This window comes from Penicillium vulpinum (genome assembly GCF_028829585.1).
Source record: "Penicillium vulpinum strain IBT 29486 chromosome Unknown utg000004l_segment0_segment0, whole genome shotgun sequence".
In the NCBI taxonomy this organism is placed as follows: domain Eukaryota; kingdom Fungi; phylum Ascomycota; class Eurotiomycetes; order Eurotiales; family Aspergillaceae; genus Penicillium; species Penicillium vulpinum.
This window is the reverse complement of record NW_026643244.1, coordinates 5,202,749-5,220,091: the sequence shown is the minus strand read 5'-3', so window position 1 is coordinate 5,220,091 and position 17,343 is coordinate 5,202,749. Positions and strand designations below refer to the sequence as shown.

At 47.6% G+C, this 17,343-nt stretch overlaps 8 protein-coding genes across 8 annotated transcripts; 6 read left to right on the top strand and 2 right to left on the bottom strand.

The window, feature by feature from the left end:
* Positions 1 to 3,219: 3,219 nt before the first annotated feature.
* On the top strand, positions 3,220 to 4,305 carry N7479_010445 (uncharacterized protein; the record flags this gene model as incomplete). Its single annotated transcript, XM_057258136.1, has 1 exon — positions 3,220 to 4,305. One exon carries the CDS (start codon positions 3,220 to 3,222, stop codon positions 4,303 to 4,305), a length of 1,086 nt encoding a protein of 361 aa, XP_057105594.1.
* Positions 4,306 to 4,783: 478 nt separating this feature from the next.
* Positions 4,784 to 6,304, top strand: N7479_010444 (rRNA-processing protein LAS1; the record flags this gene model as incomplete). The annotated part of the gene is made up of 4 exons (XM_057258135.1): positions 4,784 to 4,903; positions 4,981 to 5,120; positions 5,271 to 5,708; positions 5,815 to 6,304. 4 exons carry the CDS (start codon positions 4,784 to 4,786, stop codon positions 6,302 to 6,304), a joined length of 1,188 nt encoding a protein of 395 aa, XP_057105593.1.
* Positions 6,305 to 6,619: 315 nt separating this feature from the next.
* N7479_010443 (uncharacterized protein) lies at positions 6,620 to 7,914 on the top strand (the record flags this gene model as incomplete). The annotated part of the gene is made up of 9 exons (XM_057258134.1): positions 6,620 to 6,644; positions 6,749 to 6,836; positions 6,903 to 6,974; positions 7,043 to 7,076; positions 7,131 to 7,341; positions 7,415 to 7,506; positions 7,557 to 7,691; positions 7,749 to 7,775; positions 7,831 to 7,914. The coding sequence occupies 9 exons, from the start codon at positions 6,620 to 6,622 to the stop codon at positions 7,912 to 7,914; spliced, it is 768 nt and encodes a 255-aa protein (XP_057105592.1).
* Positions 7,915 to 8,525: 611 nt separating this feature from the next.
* On the top strand, positions 8,526 to 10,303 carry N7479_010442 (putative NAD+ kinase; the record flags this gene model as incomplete). Its single annotated transcript, XM_057258133.1, has 5 exons — positions 8,526 to 8,549; positions 8,601 to 8,645; positions 8,700 to 9,702; positions 9,806 to 10,082; positions 10,147 to 10,303. The coding sequence occupies 5 exons, from the start codon at positions 8,526 to 8,528 to the stop codon at positions 10,301 to 10,303; spliced, it is 1,506 nt and encodes a 501-aa protein (XP_057105591.1).
* Positions 10,304 to 11,469: 1,166 nt separating this feature from the next.
* On the top strand, positions 11,470 to 12,348 carry N7479_010441 (trafficking protein particle complex subunit 5; the record flags this gene model as incomplete). The annotated part of the gene is made up of 2 exons (XM_057258132.1): positions 11,470 to 11,741; positions 11,862 to 12,348. The coding sequence occupies 2 exons, from the start codon at positions 11,470 to 11,472 to the stop codon at positions 12,346 to 12,348; spliced, it is 759 nt and encodes a 252-aa protein (XP_057105590.1).
* Positions 12,349 to 12,825: 477 nt separating this feature from the next.
* N7479_010440 (microfibrillar-associated 1 family protein) lies at positions 12,826 to 14,286 on the bottom strand (the record flags this gene model as incomplete). Its single annotated transcript, XM_057258131.1, has 1 exon — positions 12,826 to 14,286. One exon carries the CDS (start codon positions 14,284 to 14,286, stop codon positions 12,826 to 12,828), a length of 1,461 nt encoding a protein of 486 aa, XP_057105589.1.
* An 856-nt stretch (positions 14,287 to 15,142) lies between these two features.
* Positions 15,143 to 15,692, top strand: N7479_010439 (putative ssDNA binding protein Ssb3; the record flags this gene model as incomplete). Its single annotated transcript, XM_057258130.1, has 3 exons — positions 15,143 to 15,379; positions 15,490 to 15,544; positions 15,628 to 15,692. The coding sequence occupies 3 exons, from the start codon at positions 15,143 to 15,145 to the stop codon at positions 15,690 to 15,692; spliced, it is 357 nt and encodes a 118-aa protein (XP_057105588.1).
* A 402-nt stretch (positions 15,693 to 16,094) lies between these two features.
* Positions 16,095 to 17,329, bottom strand: N7479_010438 (uncharacterized protein; the record flags this gene model as incomplete). The annotated part of the gene is made up of 6 exons (XM_057258129.1): positions 16,095 to 16,439; positions 16,493 to 16,559; positions 16,602 to 16,710; positions 16,764 to 17,035; positions 17,088 to 17,173; positions 17,300 to 17,329. The coding sequence occupies 6 exons, from the start codon at positions 17,327 to 17,329 to the stop codon at positions 16,095 to 16,097; spliced, it is 909 nt and encodes a 302-aa protein (XP_057105587.1).
* Positions 17,330 to 17,343: the final 14 nt, after the last annotated feature.

The following is a 17,343-nucleotide window of genomic DNA, read 5'->3' as shown; positions in this document are numbered from 1 at the left end:
TTTGCATCCGATGCTACACCGTAAGGAGCTGATGACATGGCGCTAAAGCAAGCCAAATTGACTTGGCCCGCAGCTCCCGCTGCATTCTTTGGGGCTAAGAAGGGGAACCGGGCAATCATAACCCCCGACTTGGGACGTCTGGAAGGATGAAGGAAGCTGGGATCGGCTCCGCCCACCTATGTTGCCCCCATAGTGGAGGAGTGGTGGATTTATGAAGGTTGAAATGGGAAGTTCATCGCTAGTGATTATCTTTAGTGGATATACAATCCGCCCTTTTCCTACTGTTGGACCCAAAAAGAGGCTGATTTGTGAGGGCCCAATCTAGCGTCTGGTCTCGGACGTGACCGCTTATTGCTTTCCAACATCTCCGTACTCTATACTTATTCGTACTAGTCTAGTGTTCACTATATCAAAGTAGATTATATTGGAAAGGAAACATGGTACTGGGGCTCGTGTCTATACCGGCATGTAGGGTTTTAGGAATCTCGTATTTGCTATCCCGTACTCCGTACAACATAAGCTGAATCCTGCGAATATAAGATGGAATACCTCTTTGTATGTTCAAGGGGGGGTGATCAGACCGGGGCTGGATCCTTTAAGGGTTGAAGACATCCCGGCGGTTGTGCCGTCTGCTGTTACGGTGTGCTCAGTGCATACCATTAAGGATCGGCATTTCTCAGGTTGTGTCAGCGGTTCCACTACGGAGTAGAGGAGAACTCTGATTAAGACAAATCAGACACATCTGGCCTTCTGGAAATTTGTCTCCAATTATTCCCTCTTTGCTTTTTTTCTTTTTTCTCTTTTCCCTTTTTGTGTGGCCCCTGCAGTGCAGGCAGTGGGTCTGCAAATGCGTTCCGTTACAGGCTTGGACGCCGCGTGATGGGCTTGATGTGTTTTGCATCGAGATCGGCTCTTCTAGGGCTATTTGTCGGATCGAATCTTCCGTATATCGTATCTTGTACTTCGTATAATGTTTAATAACATGTATTATTTTCTGTATATATTGCAATTTACATAGCAATATACAACATAGATTAGAAATAGAAAGAAAAAAAACGCCCCTGACCATAGACCCGACCAAAGACCCGGGTTTTGACCGGCGATTGGTCCGTTTTTGGTTTTGGCAGAGCCCTAAGCTCGATCAGATCCACCTGGCCACGTTGTAAATGGCACTCCTTTTCCTGGCGGGTTCATTTACTTTTTAATGGCTTTCATTTTAGTTCCACGTTAGTTCAAGACGCCAAGTTCAAGACATTGGCAATCTTTAGACTGGGACTGGGAACTACTTTGTACCTATTCTAATGTATATCTGCAATTTACTTATATTTGTACGGGGTACATTGTAAGCTGCAGGTGATATGAAAATGATATGAAGACTGGTCACATTCTAAGTCTTCAAACGTCATGAAAAGAAAAAGAAAAAAAAAACCGCCGTTTGATCCGAACTCAAAAGTCAAGCTCCACGGGCAGTTCAACGCTTGGGATAGCCGAGCTTCCCGCTCAGAGTCCTTTTTTTTTCTAAAAAAATTAGACTGTTAACTGGCTTTCTACTCCGTTGGTCTAGTGTACCGAAGTTTTCCCATTTTGGTGGCGTCTGTGATGGATTTTTGTGCCACGCTCCCGATGAAACAGGCCCACAAACGTCGAGGCAATCGATACGCTACTATGTATTAGCTATATTTTAGTTAGCGCCCCTCTTTTTTTTTTCTTTCTCAGGTGATACCAGAGAATGACCTCAAAATGTTGATCCTGCAAAAATGCAAGTAGCCTAAGCTTCGCATGGTCCAAATTTCCGTTTTCGATTCAGCCAAGCCGACCTAGATGATTGGCTGTAAACCTGGCCGAGTCAAGTAGTCTATTTCTGGGCTCGGAACATTTAGCGATCACAATAGGAAATACGAAAAGTCAAAAATAAGAGCGAATGAGTCAATGAATAAATACATCAAAGATCATCTCGGGTGGCAATGATGCATCTCCTGCATCATGTACTCCGTACTCCGGATGGTAAAGAGAGAAGTGTAAAGTCAGCCTATATGCAGCAAAATAGCAACCTCACATCCGGGTATGCACGGTACAAAGGGAGCGGCAACAGTTCTTTAATCTAGACTTTGGGAAGGGCGCGATGACGGTAATTATCTTTTAACTCCACTTTTTACACCCCTGTCGAAATCCAAAAAGGAAGTGCGTAGTCGATCTCTTTAAGAGCCCATCACATTGTAACCCTTGCGTAACGAGCTCTGTAACGTTATAAGGGTGAGAAAAATAAAATAAAGGGACAAGGTGTCCTGTATACTAATCCAAATCCGGTCGCATTCTTACTTCAATTCAGAATAGAAAGAGAAAAAGCCTTAGGAAGTCGGGGAAGTATTGGCCGCAGATCGGGATCTAATAACATTCCCAGCGGCTAAAGGGTCAAAGGTTCCTGGGTGTTGGAATAAATTAATTTCGCTTTTTGCTTTTAACCAAAAGAGGAAATAGAAGTATAAAATAAATAAAAAAGGAAAAGAAAGAAAGAGAAAGAAAAAAACACGCCTACAAAGTAAGAAAACGGGAGCCCCATTCTATAGGCGTGGTGAGACTATCTATTGGACTAGTTGGACTTTTAGCATAATATACCAGACTATACAGACTATACACTATACATTAATCTATTTAATCTATGATTTCTTTCCCCATGTTCGCCTCAAAAAGCATGTTCCATGTTCCCACAGGTCCGATCCCACCCCCACTGCTATTTGCTGCACTCCGGAGTATTCCCTATGTGGCCCTGGTCGAAACGGTGGAACTGCCCTGATTCATGGATTCGGTTCCAGGTTGCGCTTTTATTAAATTTTTTTTTTTTTTTGTTGGTTAGTGTCAACGTCGTGTCATCTTAGCATGTGCGGTGGCATCGTAGATCCTTAGCCCTGGATTCCCTTATAAGCCTGCCTTGCCTGGTAACGGGATCTTCACTAGAAATACTCTCACCCGTTCCTGAACGGGAGCACCGGCTCTTTTATTATCACATCCACTCTTTATTCAACTCCACCCTACGTAAGCTATTTGCTGTCTTACCACAATTGACTATATACTGACTTGGTTCCCCCCTTAGTCAACTTCCTCTCTTCAAGCATCTACTTCTTTACAGTTTCTTATATGGCCCATTATTCTTGGCAACCTCAGCCTCCTTCAACAGGCTCTCAATGGCTTCAAGACAATGCTTCTTATAGCCAGTCCAATATGCAAGATCTCAACCGTGCTTTTCCTCGACCGAGGCACACTCGCGTTATGAAGCCTCGTAGTGCAGGCAACAGTCCTTCATCGGTAACCAGGAGACGATCGACAGTGAATCAAAATGTGATGTATGGACTGCCCACTCAATATCAGTCATCCCTGGAAGAAGCTCTCCTCGCCTCAGCCGCCCGGAACTCACGTCCGATGAGCTGGCATCCTTCATCTGCAAGAACTCGGGGTCTTTCCAACCCGTATTTCTCAGATTTCCCTTCGGATAGCTATTCTAGTATGGGAACCATGTCTGATCAGTACCTCAACCCGGCCATCTACACTGAAAACATCATGTCATACCCCATGACCGCCGACCCTTCATTCTCTCCTAACGACTACTTCCCTATCTACTCAACCATGCAGGAGGATATGCCACTTCCACAGAACACGCCGACGCTCATGACTGGCTCGCAGGTCGACCACATGGGATGGGATCTCAACTCCATGTCTACTGATATGTCAACGATGTCACACCCGGCCTCCGACAACTGGAACCTGGACATGCTATCAATGGGCACCAATATTCCCCCACCAGAAACAACATGTCCAAGCTATGTCAACGTCCCTTCCCCAGGTGAACTGAGTGGCCCATCAACACCGGACTTTCTCCCCATTCAACAATTCGAGGATCCCTTCCAGCTCACCGCTGAGCTCAAGAAGACCGGAAAGGAAGAAGAACTCGTCGGCATGGGCCTCTACAGCCAGCCCAACGGAACGCTGGCACGAGCCCCGCAGAGCAAATTAGGCGAGGGACTCAAACTCGAAGAAACATTCACCCCATCCGATGAAGACAAGGACAGCGAGACGGACGAGATCGAGATCATTGAAGAGAATGAATTGCCCCAGCAACAAAACTACAGTGACAACGCGCCTACTATTCGCCAGTCCCATTTCGCACCCAAGCAGCAGCCCAGACAAGCTCTAAATCTGCGGTCTTTCTTTTTCGACCACGATGATACGGATCAGCAGCAGATGACTGCCACACAGCCTTTTGCTGGTTTCAATCAACCCTGCATGAATTATGGGTATGGCTGGATCTGAAGAGATCGCCTAACGGAGGTTTTTTTTTTTTTGCCTGCAAATTTTTTTTCGCATTTCTTCATGTACCAGCGGCATAGCGTGGAGTTTATCTTTCATCTTTTTTTTTCGGAGTCGGATACACGGAAAGGATACCCTGGGCGAGACGGCTCGCGACCCGCATCTAGCTAAATTTACTTAAGTGTACTCGTACACGATCTATTATACAATCTATCCGAAATATTTGCTACCTATCATGTATTCCCGTTTTCAGTTGAAGTTAAAATCAGTCATTGTTGCATTATTTCAAATTCTGGAAGTATACAAATTCGCCCTCTGATTGGCTGCGGAAAGAATAAGCCTCGGCAAAACTATCCCAAAGGAACAACGATCCACCGAAAATATTTCACAGGCTATCAACGAAAAGTCAAGCAAGCAAAAGGTCACCCATCCAGCGTCGAATTTAATTTCTAATTTCTCATTTAAATCTCAGCACCGAGAAATGGCGAAGGTCATTTTCACGGCTTGGAAAACCAAGTCTCAGTTGCTGGAAGTGCGGAACGAGTTTTATCCTCCGTCTGCGTACGCTGGGCCGGATTTGCGCTCCCATGGCTGTGCAGTGGTATGTTACATGCATAAGGACAGAAATTAGCGGTTTCCACCTGTATATGTGGTTTGCTAATGATTTCCAAATTCAAGATCGAAGCTTGGAAGCTACGCGGCAATGTACCGCACCATGTTGAAGCTACGGCGTTGTTGACGGACGCTATTCTCCATGATGATGCGGAGAGGAATTCCATCTTTTCAATTCGTGCTACATATTCCGCAGCTTTCTGTCGGTGAGTTTACTGAGCCATGTCTGATTCTTGTTTTCATATTTATAGGAGAGAGACAAAGCCCTTCTGACTCCCTTGGGGTGATGTCTCGAATTCAAACCCCTCCATTCACATAGCAAATCACGTTTTTCAAAAACTAACCTCCCGATTCAGCTTCGTAACCGGTCTCGTGGACACTAAGATCCACGGCGTTCGCCGAACAATGTTCCAGCGCGCCACAGACTTAGGCCTCCCAGCCTCATTCGTGGAACTCCGCCACGAAGCAACCCACCGCGAGCCGCCGTCGCTCGTTGTACTGCGTAAAGCTGCACAGCGCTCGCTCGAGTGGCTTTGGGACAATTACTGGGCCAGTGTTGGTGATGACTCTGCATTGACCCATGACGACGATGCATCTGTCAGGGCTGCCTTGTGCGACGCTCTGAAGCCTCTATCCGGAGGATCGGCGGATCCTGTGCCCAAGAGGCGGAAGCGCGATCAGGCTGTTTCGGTCGCTATGCGGCTTGTCTCGGTTTGTAATGTTTCGGGGACGGGGCCTAGGCTTTTATCTTCTGTTTTGGTCGAGCGGGGTTTATTGGTGCCTAATGGACGGGAGTGAGTTTGCTTCCCCCTCTTTTTTTTTCTCTTTGCTTTTGTCTCGGCTGTTGTCCTCAGGGGTGCATCTGTTGTCGGGGAGTACATGCTGACTGTGATATTCTAGACTTGGGGAGTCACTGAATGATACATTCAAGGAGTGGAACCCGGTTTTGCAAAAGGTTGCAGAGAGTCATCCTGCATTTTTGAGGCATTTGACCGAAGACCTGGTTAATGATCTGGCCTTCAAGAACACAACCGATATATCGGAAGATGCGCCTTCCGAGGCACTGCATCTTTGGATTGCGCATATCTTGACATCTCCTGCCTGGGAATTCCACAGGCAATCATGCCCCCAGAGTTATGTTCTTCGATCTTGCGATGAAAGCCCACACCACTGGACAAAGATATTGGGAGATCAGTTAAGGAAGCATGCTAGCAAGCCTAAAGCTCTTGCTGCCCGACCTGCTGCTAAGACCCGAGTCTCGAAACCCAAACACGTTAGAAATGACTCGCAATACGCTCCTACTCAGCTCTCGGATAAGCTGCTGGAACATGGATGGGGATTCCTGGAGAAATGGGACAGTCGGCCTTTGGGTGTGGTATCGAGTAATTAGATGGGCGTATCTCCAATTCACAGAATTCATACGCTGCTGGCAGCGTATGAGAACCCCAAAGTCAATCCCCTTTACTATAGGCAGCTACATACCTAGTAGCGAGCAACCAATCAAAAGCGGTGGCATTACTAAAAGCTTTCGAGCTAAAAGGGGGAAATAGTTATTCCGGATGACGTTGGTAATCCGACAGATCCACCGGGACAGTGTACCTTCGAGAGCTCCCCGCACTGTTTTGATTCATCGTTGGTGATGAACTTTCTAAGGACGCAATTATTCGGAACTAGCTCCCGTCTATTCAAGTCACAAGTCAGAGCCATGCATATCCAATCAATTCCTATGTGTATGTTGTCCTCTGATTCCTGAATGGATATATATTACAAATCAACAGTGGCAACCTGATATATTGCAAGAGGAATATTTGCTTATTCTAAATCACTTATACAGGGACGGGGAAGGGCAACAACTATGCCTACCTCGTGACAGATGAATCGACTAAGAAGTCGGTTATTATTGATCCCGCCAATCCTCCTGAGTGAGTTGCATCTTCAGATCGGCTTGAAGCTATTGCACGAGCTGAACTAATTCTGTGAAAATGTAGGGTTGCGCCGGAGCTCAAGTCTCAGATTGATTCTGGCAAGATTGACCTGACGGCCATTGTTAACACTCACCAGTATGTAGATAGAACTCTCATGAGCCGGTAAAGAAGACAAAATCCAGGTTTGCTGACGTTTGCTGAAGCCACTGGGATCATGCCGGCGGTAATGATGAAATTGTATGCATGCTTTCGCGACTATTGTGTGTTATCTCGAGCTAACATTCCCACCAGTTGAAACAATTCAAGGGCCTCCAGGTCATTGGTGGCAAGGACTGCGCGTTTGTCACCAAGACTCCCGCGCATGGCGAAGAGTTCAAGATTGGAGATCGTATCTCAGTGAAGGCATTGCATACCCCTTGTCATACGCAAGACAGCATCTGCTACTATATGCAAGATGGAGACGAGCGTGTTGTTTTCACAGGCGATACTCTCTTCATTGGCGGTATGTGTATCATTCTCAAAATTTTCATCTGCACGTCTGTCGATGGGAGTGTCATGAACTAATCTGAAATTAGGATGTGGCCGATTCTTCGAGGGAAATGCGAAGGAGATGCACAAGGCCTTGAACGAGACCCTTGCAGCTCTGCCTGATGACACCAAGGTTTATGTAAGGCTATCTTTTCGTGTTAATGCAAGGCTCGTGCTGATTCTTTCTAGCCCGGTCATGAGTACACCAAGGCCAATGTCAAGTTCTGCATTGCAGTCTCCCAGGCGGAGCCCATCAAAAAGCTCCAGGCATTTGCGGACAAGAACCAGCAGACACAAGGAAAATTCACCATCGGTGACGAGAAGGTAAGAGCCAAATCCAAACCTAAGCAACATTTCTGGTCCAGACTGACAAGTCTCTAGCTCCACAATGTGTTCATGCGCGTCAATGTAAGTTCCTTGTCCTTTGCTCTTGTATCTGCCGTTGCTCATTTAGAACAAACAGGACCCCGAGATCCAAAAGGTAACCGGCAAGACCGACCCTGTGGAGGTGATGGCAGCATTGAGAGAGATGAAGAATGCGATGTAAAGTACGGGACTCAAGTTAGCCTGCAAATCTACCAGATCACATCCCCAATATATCTCTTTATAAATCATGTTTTCGTGAGAACCAGGTATTTCGAGGCTAGACTATACTGCCAAGAATAAAAAGCATATAAAACCCATCTAAACAGGATCTCTAACAAATCAAGCTATTTCACTTCATAGAATGGGCCATGTGTTCTGGGCTTTTATGTACGTCATAATCGTGCCAAGCCCACATCGGTGTTCGCCAATCTTTGTATAGTGCGATTTTGTTTGTATGGCCCTTATTCCTCCACATTGGATATCTAGGAATCATACTCGTAATAAATCAACTGCGCTGGATTTATATTATATATCAAAGAAGTTTCTCTTTCTTTAGCTAGCTCGAAGATGGAGAAAATTGATAGTATCTACAAGTATCTTTTATATGGGATAGTCATACTAAAGATACCTAATCTCTAGAGTTTTGGTTTGGGGCGTACCAACACCGGGTGGTGGGGCATGGCATAGCTACCCACTTTCTTTCATGCCACCGACATTCGTGAACAACACCCCAGGCCCGGACAACTCGACCATGACAAAGTGATCAACAGGGAAATTCAGTACTTAGGCACGATGGATAAGGCAGTTACAGACGATGTAAGTGCCGATGGACTAGGGTATTGCAATGACTGACCAATGCCATCATAGAACCATGGGGGGGCGAGCGATACGGACGTCCAGAATCATCTAGAGGTAAGCAAGTTGACTCCCATTATAGTTCCATACTAAGTGTATGTCGTTACCCAGGTCGTGTTTTATCCCGATGCCAACCACCGTCGCAAGTCATCCCTTGTTATGATGGATAAGCCGAGGGTCCAACCCTACCGAGCTCAGGATGACAAGATGACTGCTTGCTACGTCCACTCCCTCATTGCGAGCGAATGGACTTCACCCGAACACCACCTAAAAGATACAGAAGATGTAATACGGACATTGGATGAGGACAAGACGACTAAACCGGTGGCAAATACCAAAGGCATCCAGCCGGAGGAATTCGTCTCGGTGATCGACAAGGACAACAAGCCGATACCCACAGTCATCGAATCTCGGCATCTTACAAAAAGACAGCTATCAGATATGGCTTGGAATGTGCGCAAGCTATCTAAAAAGCTGGGCAGCATTAAGCTCAAGCTCACCGTGAAGAATGTCTTCGTCGTAAGCAAGGCGCAGGACGAGTCGCTGGTCAGCTTGACTCGAAAGGTTACAAGATGGCTACTCTCCAAGGACCGGGACTATCTATATGTGGTCTACGTTGAGCGGCGTCTCGAGACGCATAAGGACTTCGGTGCCTCGCAATTGGTACAAGACGAGCCCTCCGCCGAGGGCCGACTCAAGTACTGGGATCCCAAGCTTGCGCAAGAAGAACCGCATCTATTTGATTTTGTGATTACACTTGGCGGAGATGGAACCGTTCTCTACACTAGCTGGCTGTTCCAGCGCATCGTGCCACCCGTATTATCTTTTGCACTGGGCTCACTAGGCTTTTTGACCAATTTCGACTTTGCAGATTACCAGAAGAGCCTCGATAGTGCTTTCCGGGATGGAGTTTTTGTCAGTCTACGGCTACGATTCGAATGCACCATCATGCGCAGCAAAGCGCGCATGAGAGACCCGCACGCGCGCTCTCTATCGGAGCGTGACCTAGTGGAGGAACTAATCGGAGAGGAAGGGGAGGACACATTAACGCACACCCCACACCAGGTGTATGAGATTCTCAACGATGTAGTCCTCGATCGCGGGCCAAACCCAAGTATGCCTCCTGATTCCTGATTCCTGATTGCGATTATTCCCCCCAGTGTTACATGTCAGGTTTCACGATAGAAACAGACACACTGCTAACCAATCTTGCCTAGCCATGTCTCAAATTGAACTCTTCGGAGATGACGAGCACTTCACAACCCTGCTCGCTGATGGAATCTGCATTGCCACCCCAACTGGATCAACTGCTTACAATCTTGCCGCTGGCGGCTCTCTTTCACACCCCGAGAACCCCGTCATCCTTGTCACCGCCATCTGCGCCCACACGCTATCCTTCCGACCGATTATTCTACCAGACACCATTGTCTTGCGCATGGGTGTGCCGTACGATGCGCGCACGAGCTCATGGGCTAGCTTTGATGGACGAGAGAGGTGAGTTTGTGATATATGCCAGATCACTATTGGTTGGGTCTGTTATTTGACTAACAAACCACAGAGTCGAGTTACATCCCGGTGACTATGTTACCGTGTCAGCCTCGAGATATCCCTTTGCCAATGTCCTACCTCCCGGTGGGCAGGGTGAGGGTTGGGTGCACAGCATCTCCAAGACTTTGAATTGGAACTCGCGAGAAAAGCAGAAAAGCTTCAAGTAGCTGGAGTGGAGAAAATGCTTTTTTGGAATGGACCTCTGGTTCTTTCTGGTTCTTCCCCTTTCTCTTCTATAAGCATATTTGGTGTCTATTTGGATCAATTGCTTGGGTTATAGCCACTGGGTGGTTCATTTTTGGGCGTAAATACTTTCATCAAAATCTACGAAAACGAAATGGCCTGGGATCAACTGAAAAGAAATAAGAATAAGATCACTTGTTTATTCTTTTAGCTAATAAGTGTTAGCTATAAATTCCCAGCCATTTATTTTTTTCCAAGTGGACACTCTTTTTTTTCGCTAGTGGCTGCGGCTCCGCTCGGCCCTATAAAAGGCCATCTCCCGATCCGAAATTTCTTCTTCTTCATCTTCCTCAACCAACTCGGTTTCGAAGTCTTAATGTTGGCCTTGAAACTATGTTGTTGAGCCCGACAAATTCAAAGAGGATGTGTGAACAGATTCACACATACTCTTATTCATTGACTTGGTAAGTTTGCGATTATTCTTTTCTGCACTGCATTCCTTTCCCCCCAGCCAACGGCCTTGTGCCGTTCGATGATGAAAACCTTCCTACATTCGCAGTTTCCACGCTAGTTGTCGCTTGAACCCAATCAAGGCAGCGTTGAGCGGAATATCTTCCTTGGATGTCTGAGAAATATTTGGCTGTTCTTTTTATGAAAACTTTGGATTTCAAACTTTGCAGTCGAGACGGTTGCTAATTGTCTCTCAGAAATAGGATCCTTTTTTGGTTGAAACGTTCGATCTTCGACATCATATATACTATCGCCTTGCAACCTGCAGTGCCTGGTCTATAGCTTGTTGCTAGAGGTGCTCTTTGCTGCTTTACACAGCTCGGAGAAGATTATCGAGTGTCTGTGGGGAGCGAAAGCTCAACAGCTAGGAGCATTTAGTATATCAGTATCAAATGAATGACAGCTTTTGTCTCCAAATATCTTTCAATCAGATCATTTGGTCGTATTTTATAGCCAAACTTGTAGTTCGTCAGTGCAAGATTAAAATCTCGTAGGATTTGCACCTGAAGGAGTTACGCTCCGCCGTACCGCATCCACTGTTGACCCATATCTCAAACCTCCCATAGATACCTCAACTTGACCAGATCAAGCTCTCAAATCAACATTTCTTGACTCTGATCCAAATTACTACGCCATTCCCATGGCGGTACCACCTCGACACGCTACGATGCAATCTATCAGCAATGGCAACACAGCCCAAGGAAACGACAGACCACCGACACAGCAATCACAGCAACAATCACAACAGTCCCCCGGACTGCGTGTACCTTCCAATCGCAAGACCATCTACGACCGACACCTAAACCGAACTCGTAATGCAGAACTCAGCCGGGCAAGCTTCGCCTTTCTATTCGGGGAAATGGTCACATATGCTCAACGAAGAGTAACAGGTATCCAAGACCTGGAGAAACGGTAAACACCCCTGATTCACTAATTCAAACCAAACCCGGTATCCTCTCCTCGGCCCTCTCATAAGCAAATCACCGCCATATACCTGCACAGCAGCCCGTAGCTAACAACCATTCCATCCAGGTTAAATGAACAAGGCTACCCCCTCGGCCTCCGCCTCCTCGACCTCCTCTTCTACCGCTCAACCTCAACCTCCTCCTCCGCCCTCTCAAGTTCCTCCACCTCATCTTCACCCCCAAACCGACCCCTCCGCATCATAACCCTGCTGCACCTGATCCACGGCCCCCTCTGGCGTCTTCTCTTCGGCCGCGCCGCAGATGCCCTAGAGCACTCCGTATCCGCGGAAACTGCCAACGAATACATGATCACCGATAACGACCCAATGGTCAACACATATATCAGCGCGCCCCGCGATATGAACATGCTCAACTGCGCTGCCTATGTTGCGGGTATCATCGAGGGTGTCTGTGATGGATGTGGGTTTGAGACGAAGGTCTCGGCGCATAATCAGCCCACGGAACTCTGGCCCAGTCGGACGGTGTTCTTAGTTCGCTTTGGGGATCCGGTTATGGAGAGGGAGAAGGTGCTCGAGAGGGCCGGTATTAAATAATGAATGACCTTGCATTCGGGGTAGGGTGTTTGGGCACGCTACGGGCTGAGATCGGTGTGTGCTTGTTAGCGTGGTAGATCTACGGCGTTTGAGATGCTCGGGGGTGGTTATGGCGCTCTTGGTCTGTGGCTATTTGGTGACTCTTTTCCGGCACCGGTATTCTATTCACGAAGTCATGCAAGCACAATTCTGGACGGTCGATCCGAGGAACTTCACAGTTCTTGCAGTCTGTTGTGGGTGTACAAAAGTCCTTGATTGTCGGCCAACAGATATCATACAATACAATTCCTCCAGGAGAGGATATGCTATATTACGTACATGTACATACACAGAACAGTATTGGTACATTAGTTGCTTGAAATTCCAGATATCATAGCAGCAGATCCCACCATGCACATGCACCTTTTGATAGACTCGCGCCCCAACGCCGACAACAAAGTAGGATAGGAATCAAAACCGCCTTGACCATCAAGCCGATCATGAACTATCGACTCGCCGACGTTTCTCCCGATCATCATAAGGCGACGGACTCCGCTTCCGCCTCTCTCTAGACCGACTCCGCTCCACCCGACGCTCGTCTCGATCATCACGCCTGTCCCGTCTCGGCGAACGCGATCTCGACCTGCGCCGAGGTCTAACAACACTAGCATTGGCACCCGTAGGTCCACGATCCCCATCGTCACCCCCACCACGACCATGATCAGGCATAAACCGTTCATCTGTAACACCCAGAGGCGGCCCATCCCTCCTCCTCCTATTCTCCAATCCATCCCCAAACCTTCCCGTATCCTCAGACTTAAGATCCTTATAGCGCGTGCGACCCTTCTTTCCAAGTTTCGTCATATCGCGCACCTGCATGTATTGAGGCAAGGTATCGCGATTGACATCATCCTCGAAACGCGCACCCATAAGCTCACGCCGATCAAGACCCTCAGCCTCAAGATCCCCACGGAAGAAAGCACCCTTGTGGAAATACCGCTGCATATAGCCCGTCTGTCCGCGCGTAGCTTCGCGATCTTCTTTCTGTTTCGCGATGAACTCGCTGTCTTCGCGCTCCCGTTCTTCGGCGGTAAGATTCCGGCGGCGCTCGATCTCTTCGCGCTCTTTCTCGCTCGCTTCGATCGCTTCCCGGGACCGTTGCACACGCTTCAGTTCGCGGAGGGTCCAGGCCGCGCGCTCGGCTTCAGGATCTAGCCCGTCTGTGTCGTCAATGGCTTCTTCATCTTCGGCTTCGATGAGCTCGTCGTCATCCCAGGCGCGGTTTGCCTTGGAGCGCGCTATCGCTTCTTTCTCCAGTTGGTCGCGGATTAGCTGGTCGGCTTTTTCTTGGCGCTGGGCGGCGCGTTGCGCTTCGGCTTCGGCTTCTCGTTCGGCGGCTGCTTGGGCTTGTGTTTGCCCTGCGGCTGTGGGTGCGGTTTTGCGCATATCTTTTTTGATGAATGTTGGTCGGATGAGCATGCGGCGAGGGGCTTCGTCTTCGGAACTACTCTCTTCCTCGGAGCTTTCGTCCTCTTTCTCTTCTTCTTCTTCTTCCTCCTCTTCGTCACTCTCTGCGGCGGTTGTGGACACAGTAGGTTTTAAATCGTCAGTCGTAGGATGCGGTACTGCTTTCGGCGCGGGTGCAGGTGTAGGCTTGTCATCTTCTTCTTCGGTGACAAATCCTTCTTCGTCATCATCATCCTCCTCCTCAACCTGTTGAGCTGCTACTGCGGATGCTGGGAATGAGCTCGCTTTGGGCGCCTTTGCACGGCGCAGTGCCTCGGCTCGTCTGCGCCGCTCTTGTTCTCTTCGCGCCTCCCGTTCGGCTTCCTCGTCTTCTTCTTCCTCCTCTTCCTCAGATGAGTGCTCCTCTGCGATCGCCTTTCCAGGGCGGTAGCGACTAGGCCTGACGGGGTTTTTGGTCATTCCCCGGTGGGACGAGGGGAATGGAGGAGGCATTTTGGTCGGATGTGATGAGTGTGGAAGGGGAGTGGGTGTCGGTTATGTAGAGAGGTGTGGAGCTCTGTTGGCTGGCTTGTAGGTCAAAGCCAGTAAATTGCGCCGGGTCGGCTCTGTAGCGTGGTGTAGTGTGGAGTTGTTGAATTGACGTATCGGCCTGAAGCTTTTGCGGGAGATATGGAATCACGTGATGATATCCGAAGTATATAAAAATGCGCCTTTTCAATTTTGAGAAGCTCGCGTACTTGAGATGCGAGGCTGTGACGCACTCTGAGTTGCAAGGGTTTTCATTTTACTAAAATGAAGGATTCGAATGTTTATCAATGAAACCTTAGCCAGATTTTCAAATCTAGAACTGAGATATATCTTCGTACTTCAGTTTCCTATAGGTTTACTTCTTTCTTTCAACCAGATACAACGATATATCGTGAATTTTATACTAATAAACTACTGCTTCCTAACCTAGTGTCAATTATGCCCAAATGCGTTATTTCCACTTGATTTCCTCAAAATTATCCATTCCCCTCATATACCAGATCAAAGATTCCGCTATAAAGGCTTTGTTTAGAAGCCGCAAGCTCATCGGGAACTGCACCGGAGCTTATGCTCATTGCACACAGATGCAATAAGATCAAAGCTCAGTTATTAATTGTGGCATTAGACTTAGCCCTGGAGCCATCTATTTCATCCATACAATTTAATCACCACGTGACCACGCGTTCCGCGCGCGTCGATCAACCTTACTTGTTCCCCGCCGTTTTCCAGCATCAATTCCAGACAACGAAAACCCACCACTTCAACACCTCTAAACCCCGAACTCTCAACCTAATTCGGGAAACTGCCAATATTCAAAAACATGTCACTCCAAACTCCCCGCATCCTCCCCTCCCACCTCCACGCCTTCCACCCATCCAGCGCTAGCTCAAACACTGTTCGCATACTCGGCACCGTCACCGCGCTCCACGGGGCCACCGGAACACTCACCTGTGGCACCAATGGCGATGTTACACTGATATTGAAGTCTGATGCACGCTTGCAAGTCGGGAAGCTGGTTGAGGTTGTGGGGAAAGTGGCTGATCTAGAGGGCGGACAGGTATGTTCATGTCCAACATTGGTCTTGATCCCGGAGGGATATGGAACTTGATATCAAAAATTTGGTAAATGGCTATGCGTAGTGGATGCTAATACTTTGCATTCTTATAGGGATACGGAATCCGTGTACTCGGCTCGACAGAGTGGGGTGACCCAGCTGATTGCGGTATGTATTGAATGCTTCCCTTCCCCTCTGTGAGATGAAAGTTGGCCAAGAGACTGAGACTGACTTGTGTGTTTTTATTACAGATTATAAGATTTACGAGAATGTTGTCAATGCTACGCATAAATTCAAGTCTATCTTTTACGAGTAATGGGTCATATGTTTGAGGGATTTGAATATATGGCCTTTTTTTCTGAGGGGCGTCTCGGACCTGACATGAGCCTGGAGTACCAGGAGGACAGGTCAGCCTGGTTGTTGTGTCATTGGCAGCGTGGTCCATTAGGTGAAACCTATAGAGCGCAATGTCTGTTTGACCAGGCCTGGGATGTCGATTCTGTTACTGTGATTCTCCCTCTGTGATTCCCCGGCTTTTGCGTTTTACATATGAGGTTATGATCAAAGCTTCTTCCAATCAATATTTTACATTGCACTAAAATTATTGAGCACTGAAGGTCCACATGTGGAATGGATGTATTCGGTGACTACATGCCTACATTACTACATATGTAGAGAAATATTTTATTAAGCCGAGTCAAATCTTAACCACTCCCGATCAGACGTCCTCGAACCATTTCTGCCCCAATGCTTGACGCGCCGAAACCCGTTTCCTGGGATCAAAATATGTCATGGGGCATACAAGGCTTTTAAAGTCGTCATCAACACCATTCCAGAATGCGAATGGTTCACACGGGGCCTCTTGGTTGTATCCCTCCCAAGTCGCTTCGAAAACACGAACCCATGGATTGTCACCAAGATGGTTCAAGAACCCATTGATCCCATCTTCATCTGCGAAGTAAAAGATCTGGCGCTCGATTACGACAGCGAGTGGATCGACACCCTCTTCCAACTCGTCTTCTCGAACTGCGAAAATGATGCGCCTATGAACGGCGCAGATGCACTAGCCAGCTAGTTAACAGCTGCGCTTTGGAAATTTCTGGATGTGGGACTTACAACAAGAGCAAATGAGAAAATATCTGAAGGTTTGTTGACAGGCCCTCTTGCATGGGCTTCAGGGCTCCTCCACATTCAGTTGCCTGCCTGTTTCCCGACCATATCGCACCCTGGGGGAATATGAGCTGCGTCTTCTAGATCACCGAGTTGAACTTTGTTGACAAGAATCTCATCATTGCAATTCTGCCAGTCAATAAAAATATTGTCTGCTTTTATATCTACGAAGAGTAAGTTGTTGTCCAGTATTCTAAGAAAAGAGCAGGATCAATACCGGTGTGAACGATATCCTGATCATGAAGCTCAGCAAGTCCAGTAAGGACATTCTTGAGGACTTTCTTGGTCAACATAAGGGGCAAGTCCTTTTGGGCAAGAGTTAAGAGATGGCCTGTGAAGTGTTCGAAAACAAACATAGACTTGTCAGGAATAGTGTCCACAGCAAGGCGGACATGGCTTGTATTGCCATGCAGGCGATTATTGACTTCTTGAAGATCTTCAAAGTTGACTGGATATAAGTACTTTAATATGAACTTGTGACCGTCCACCCTGAAGAATGTATCAGCATGTAAACAGGGGGAAGGGTTCGGTGTCTACCCACGAGGCACGATAGACTTCACGTGGTGGAGAAACTTCCTCCTGTAAAATATGTTCAATGGTGTAGGTGCGACCAGACAGGCCCGTATGCTGTGTGGAAAGCAGAGAGTTGCTTGACACTGTACTGATTGTACGATGAAAACTAGGCTTTGGTCCTGATATTGATGTGCGCTGGAGAGGGTTCAAATACGTTGAGCTTTTGCAAAAGCGGCTCACTAGAAGTGCAGGAGACTTCAATGCTAACATTTGAGGCAGAGTGT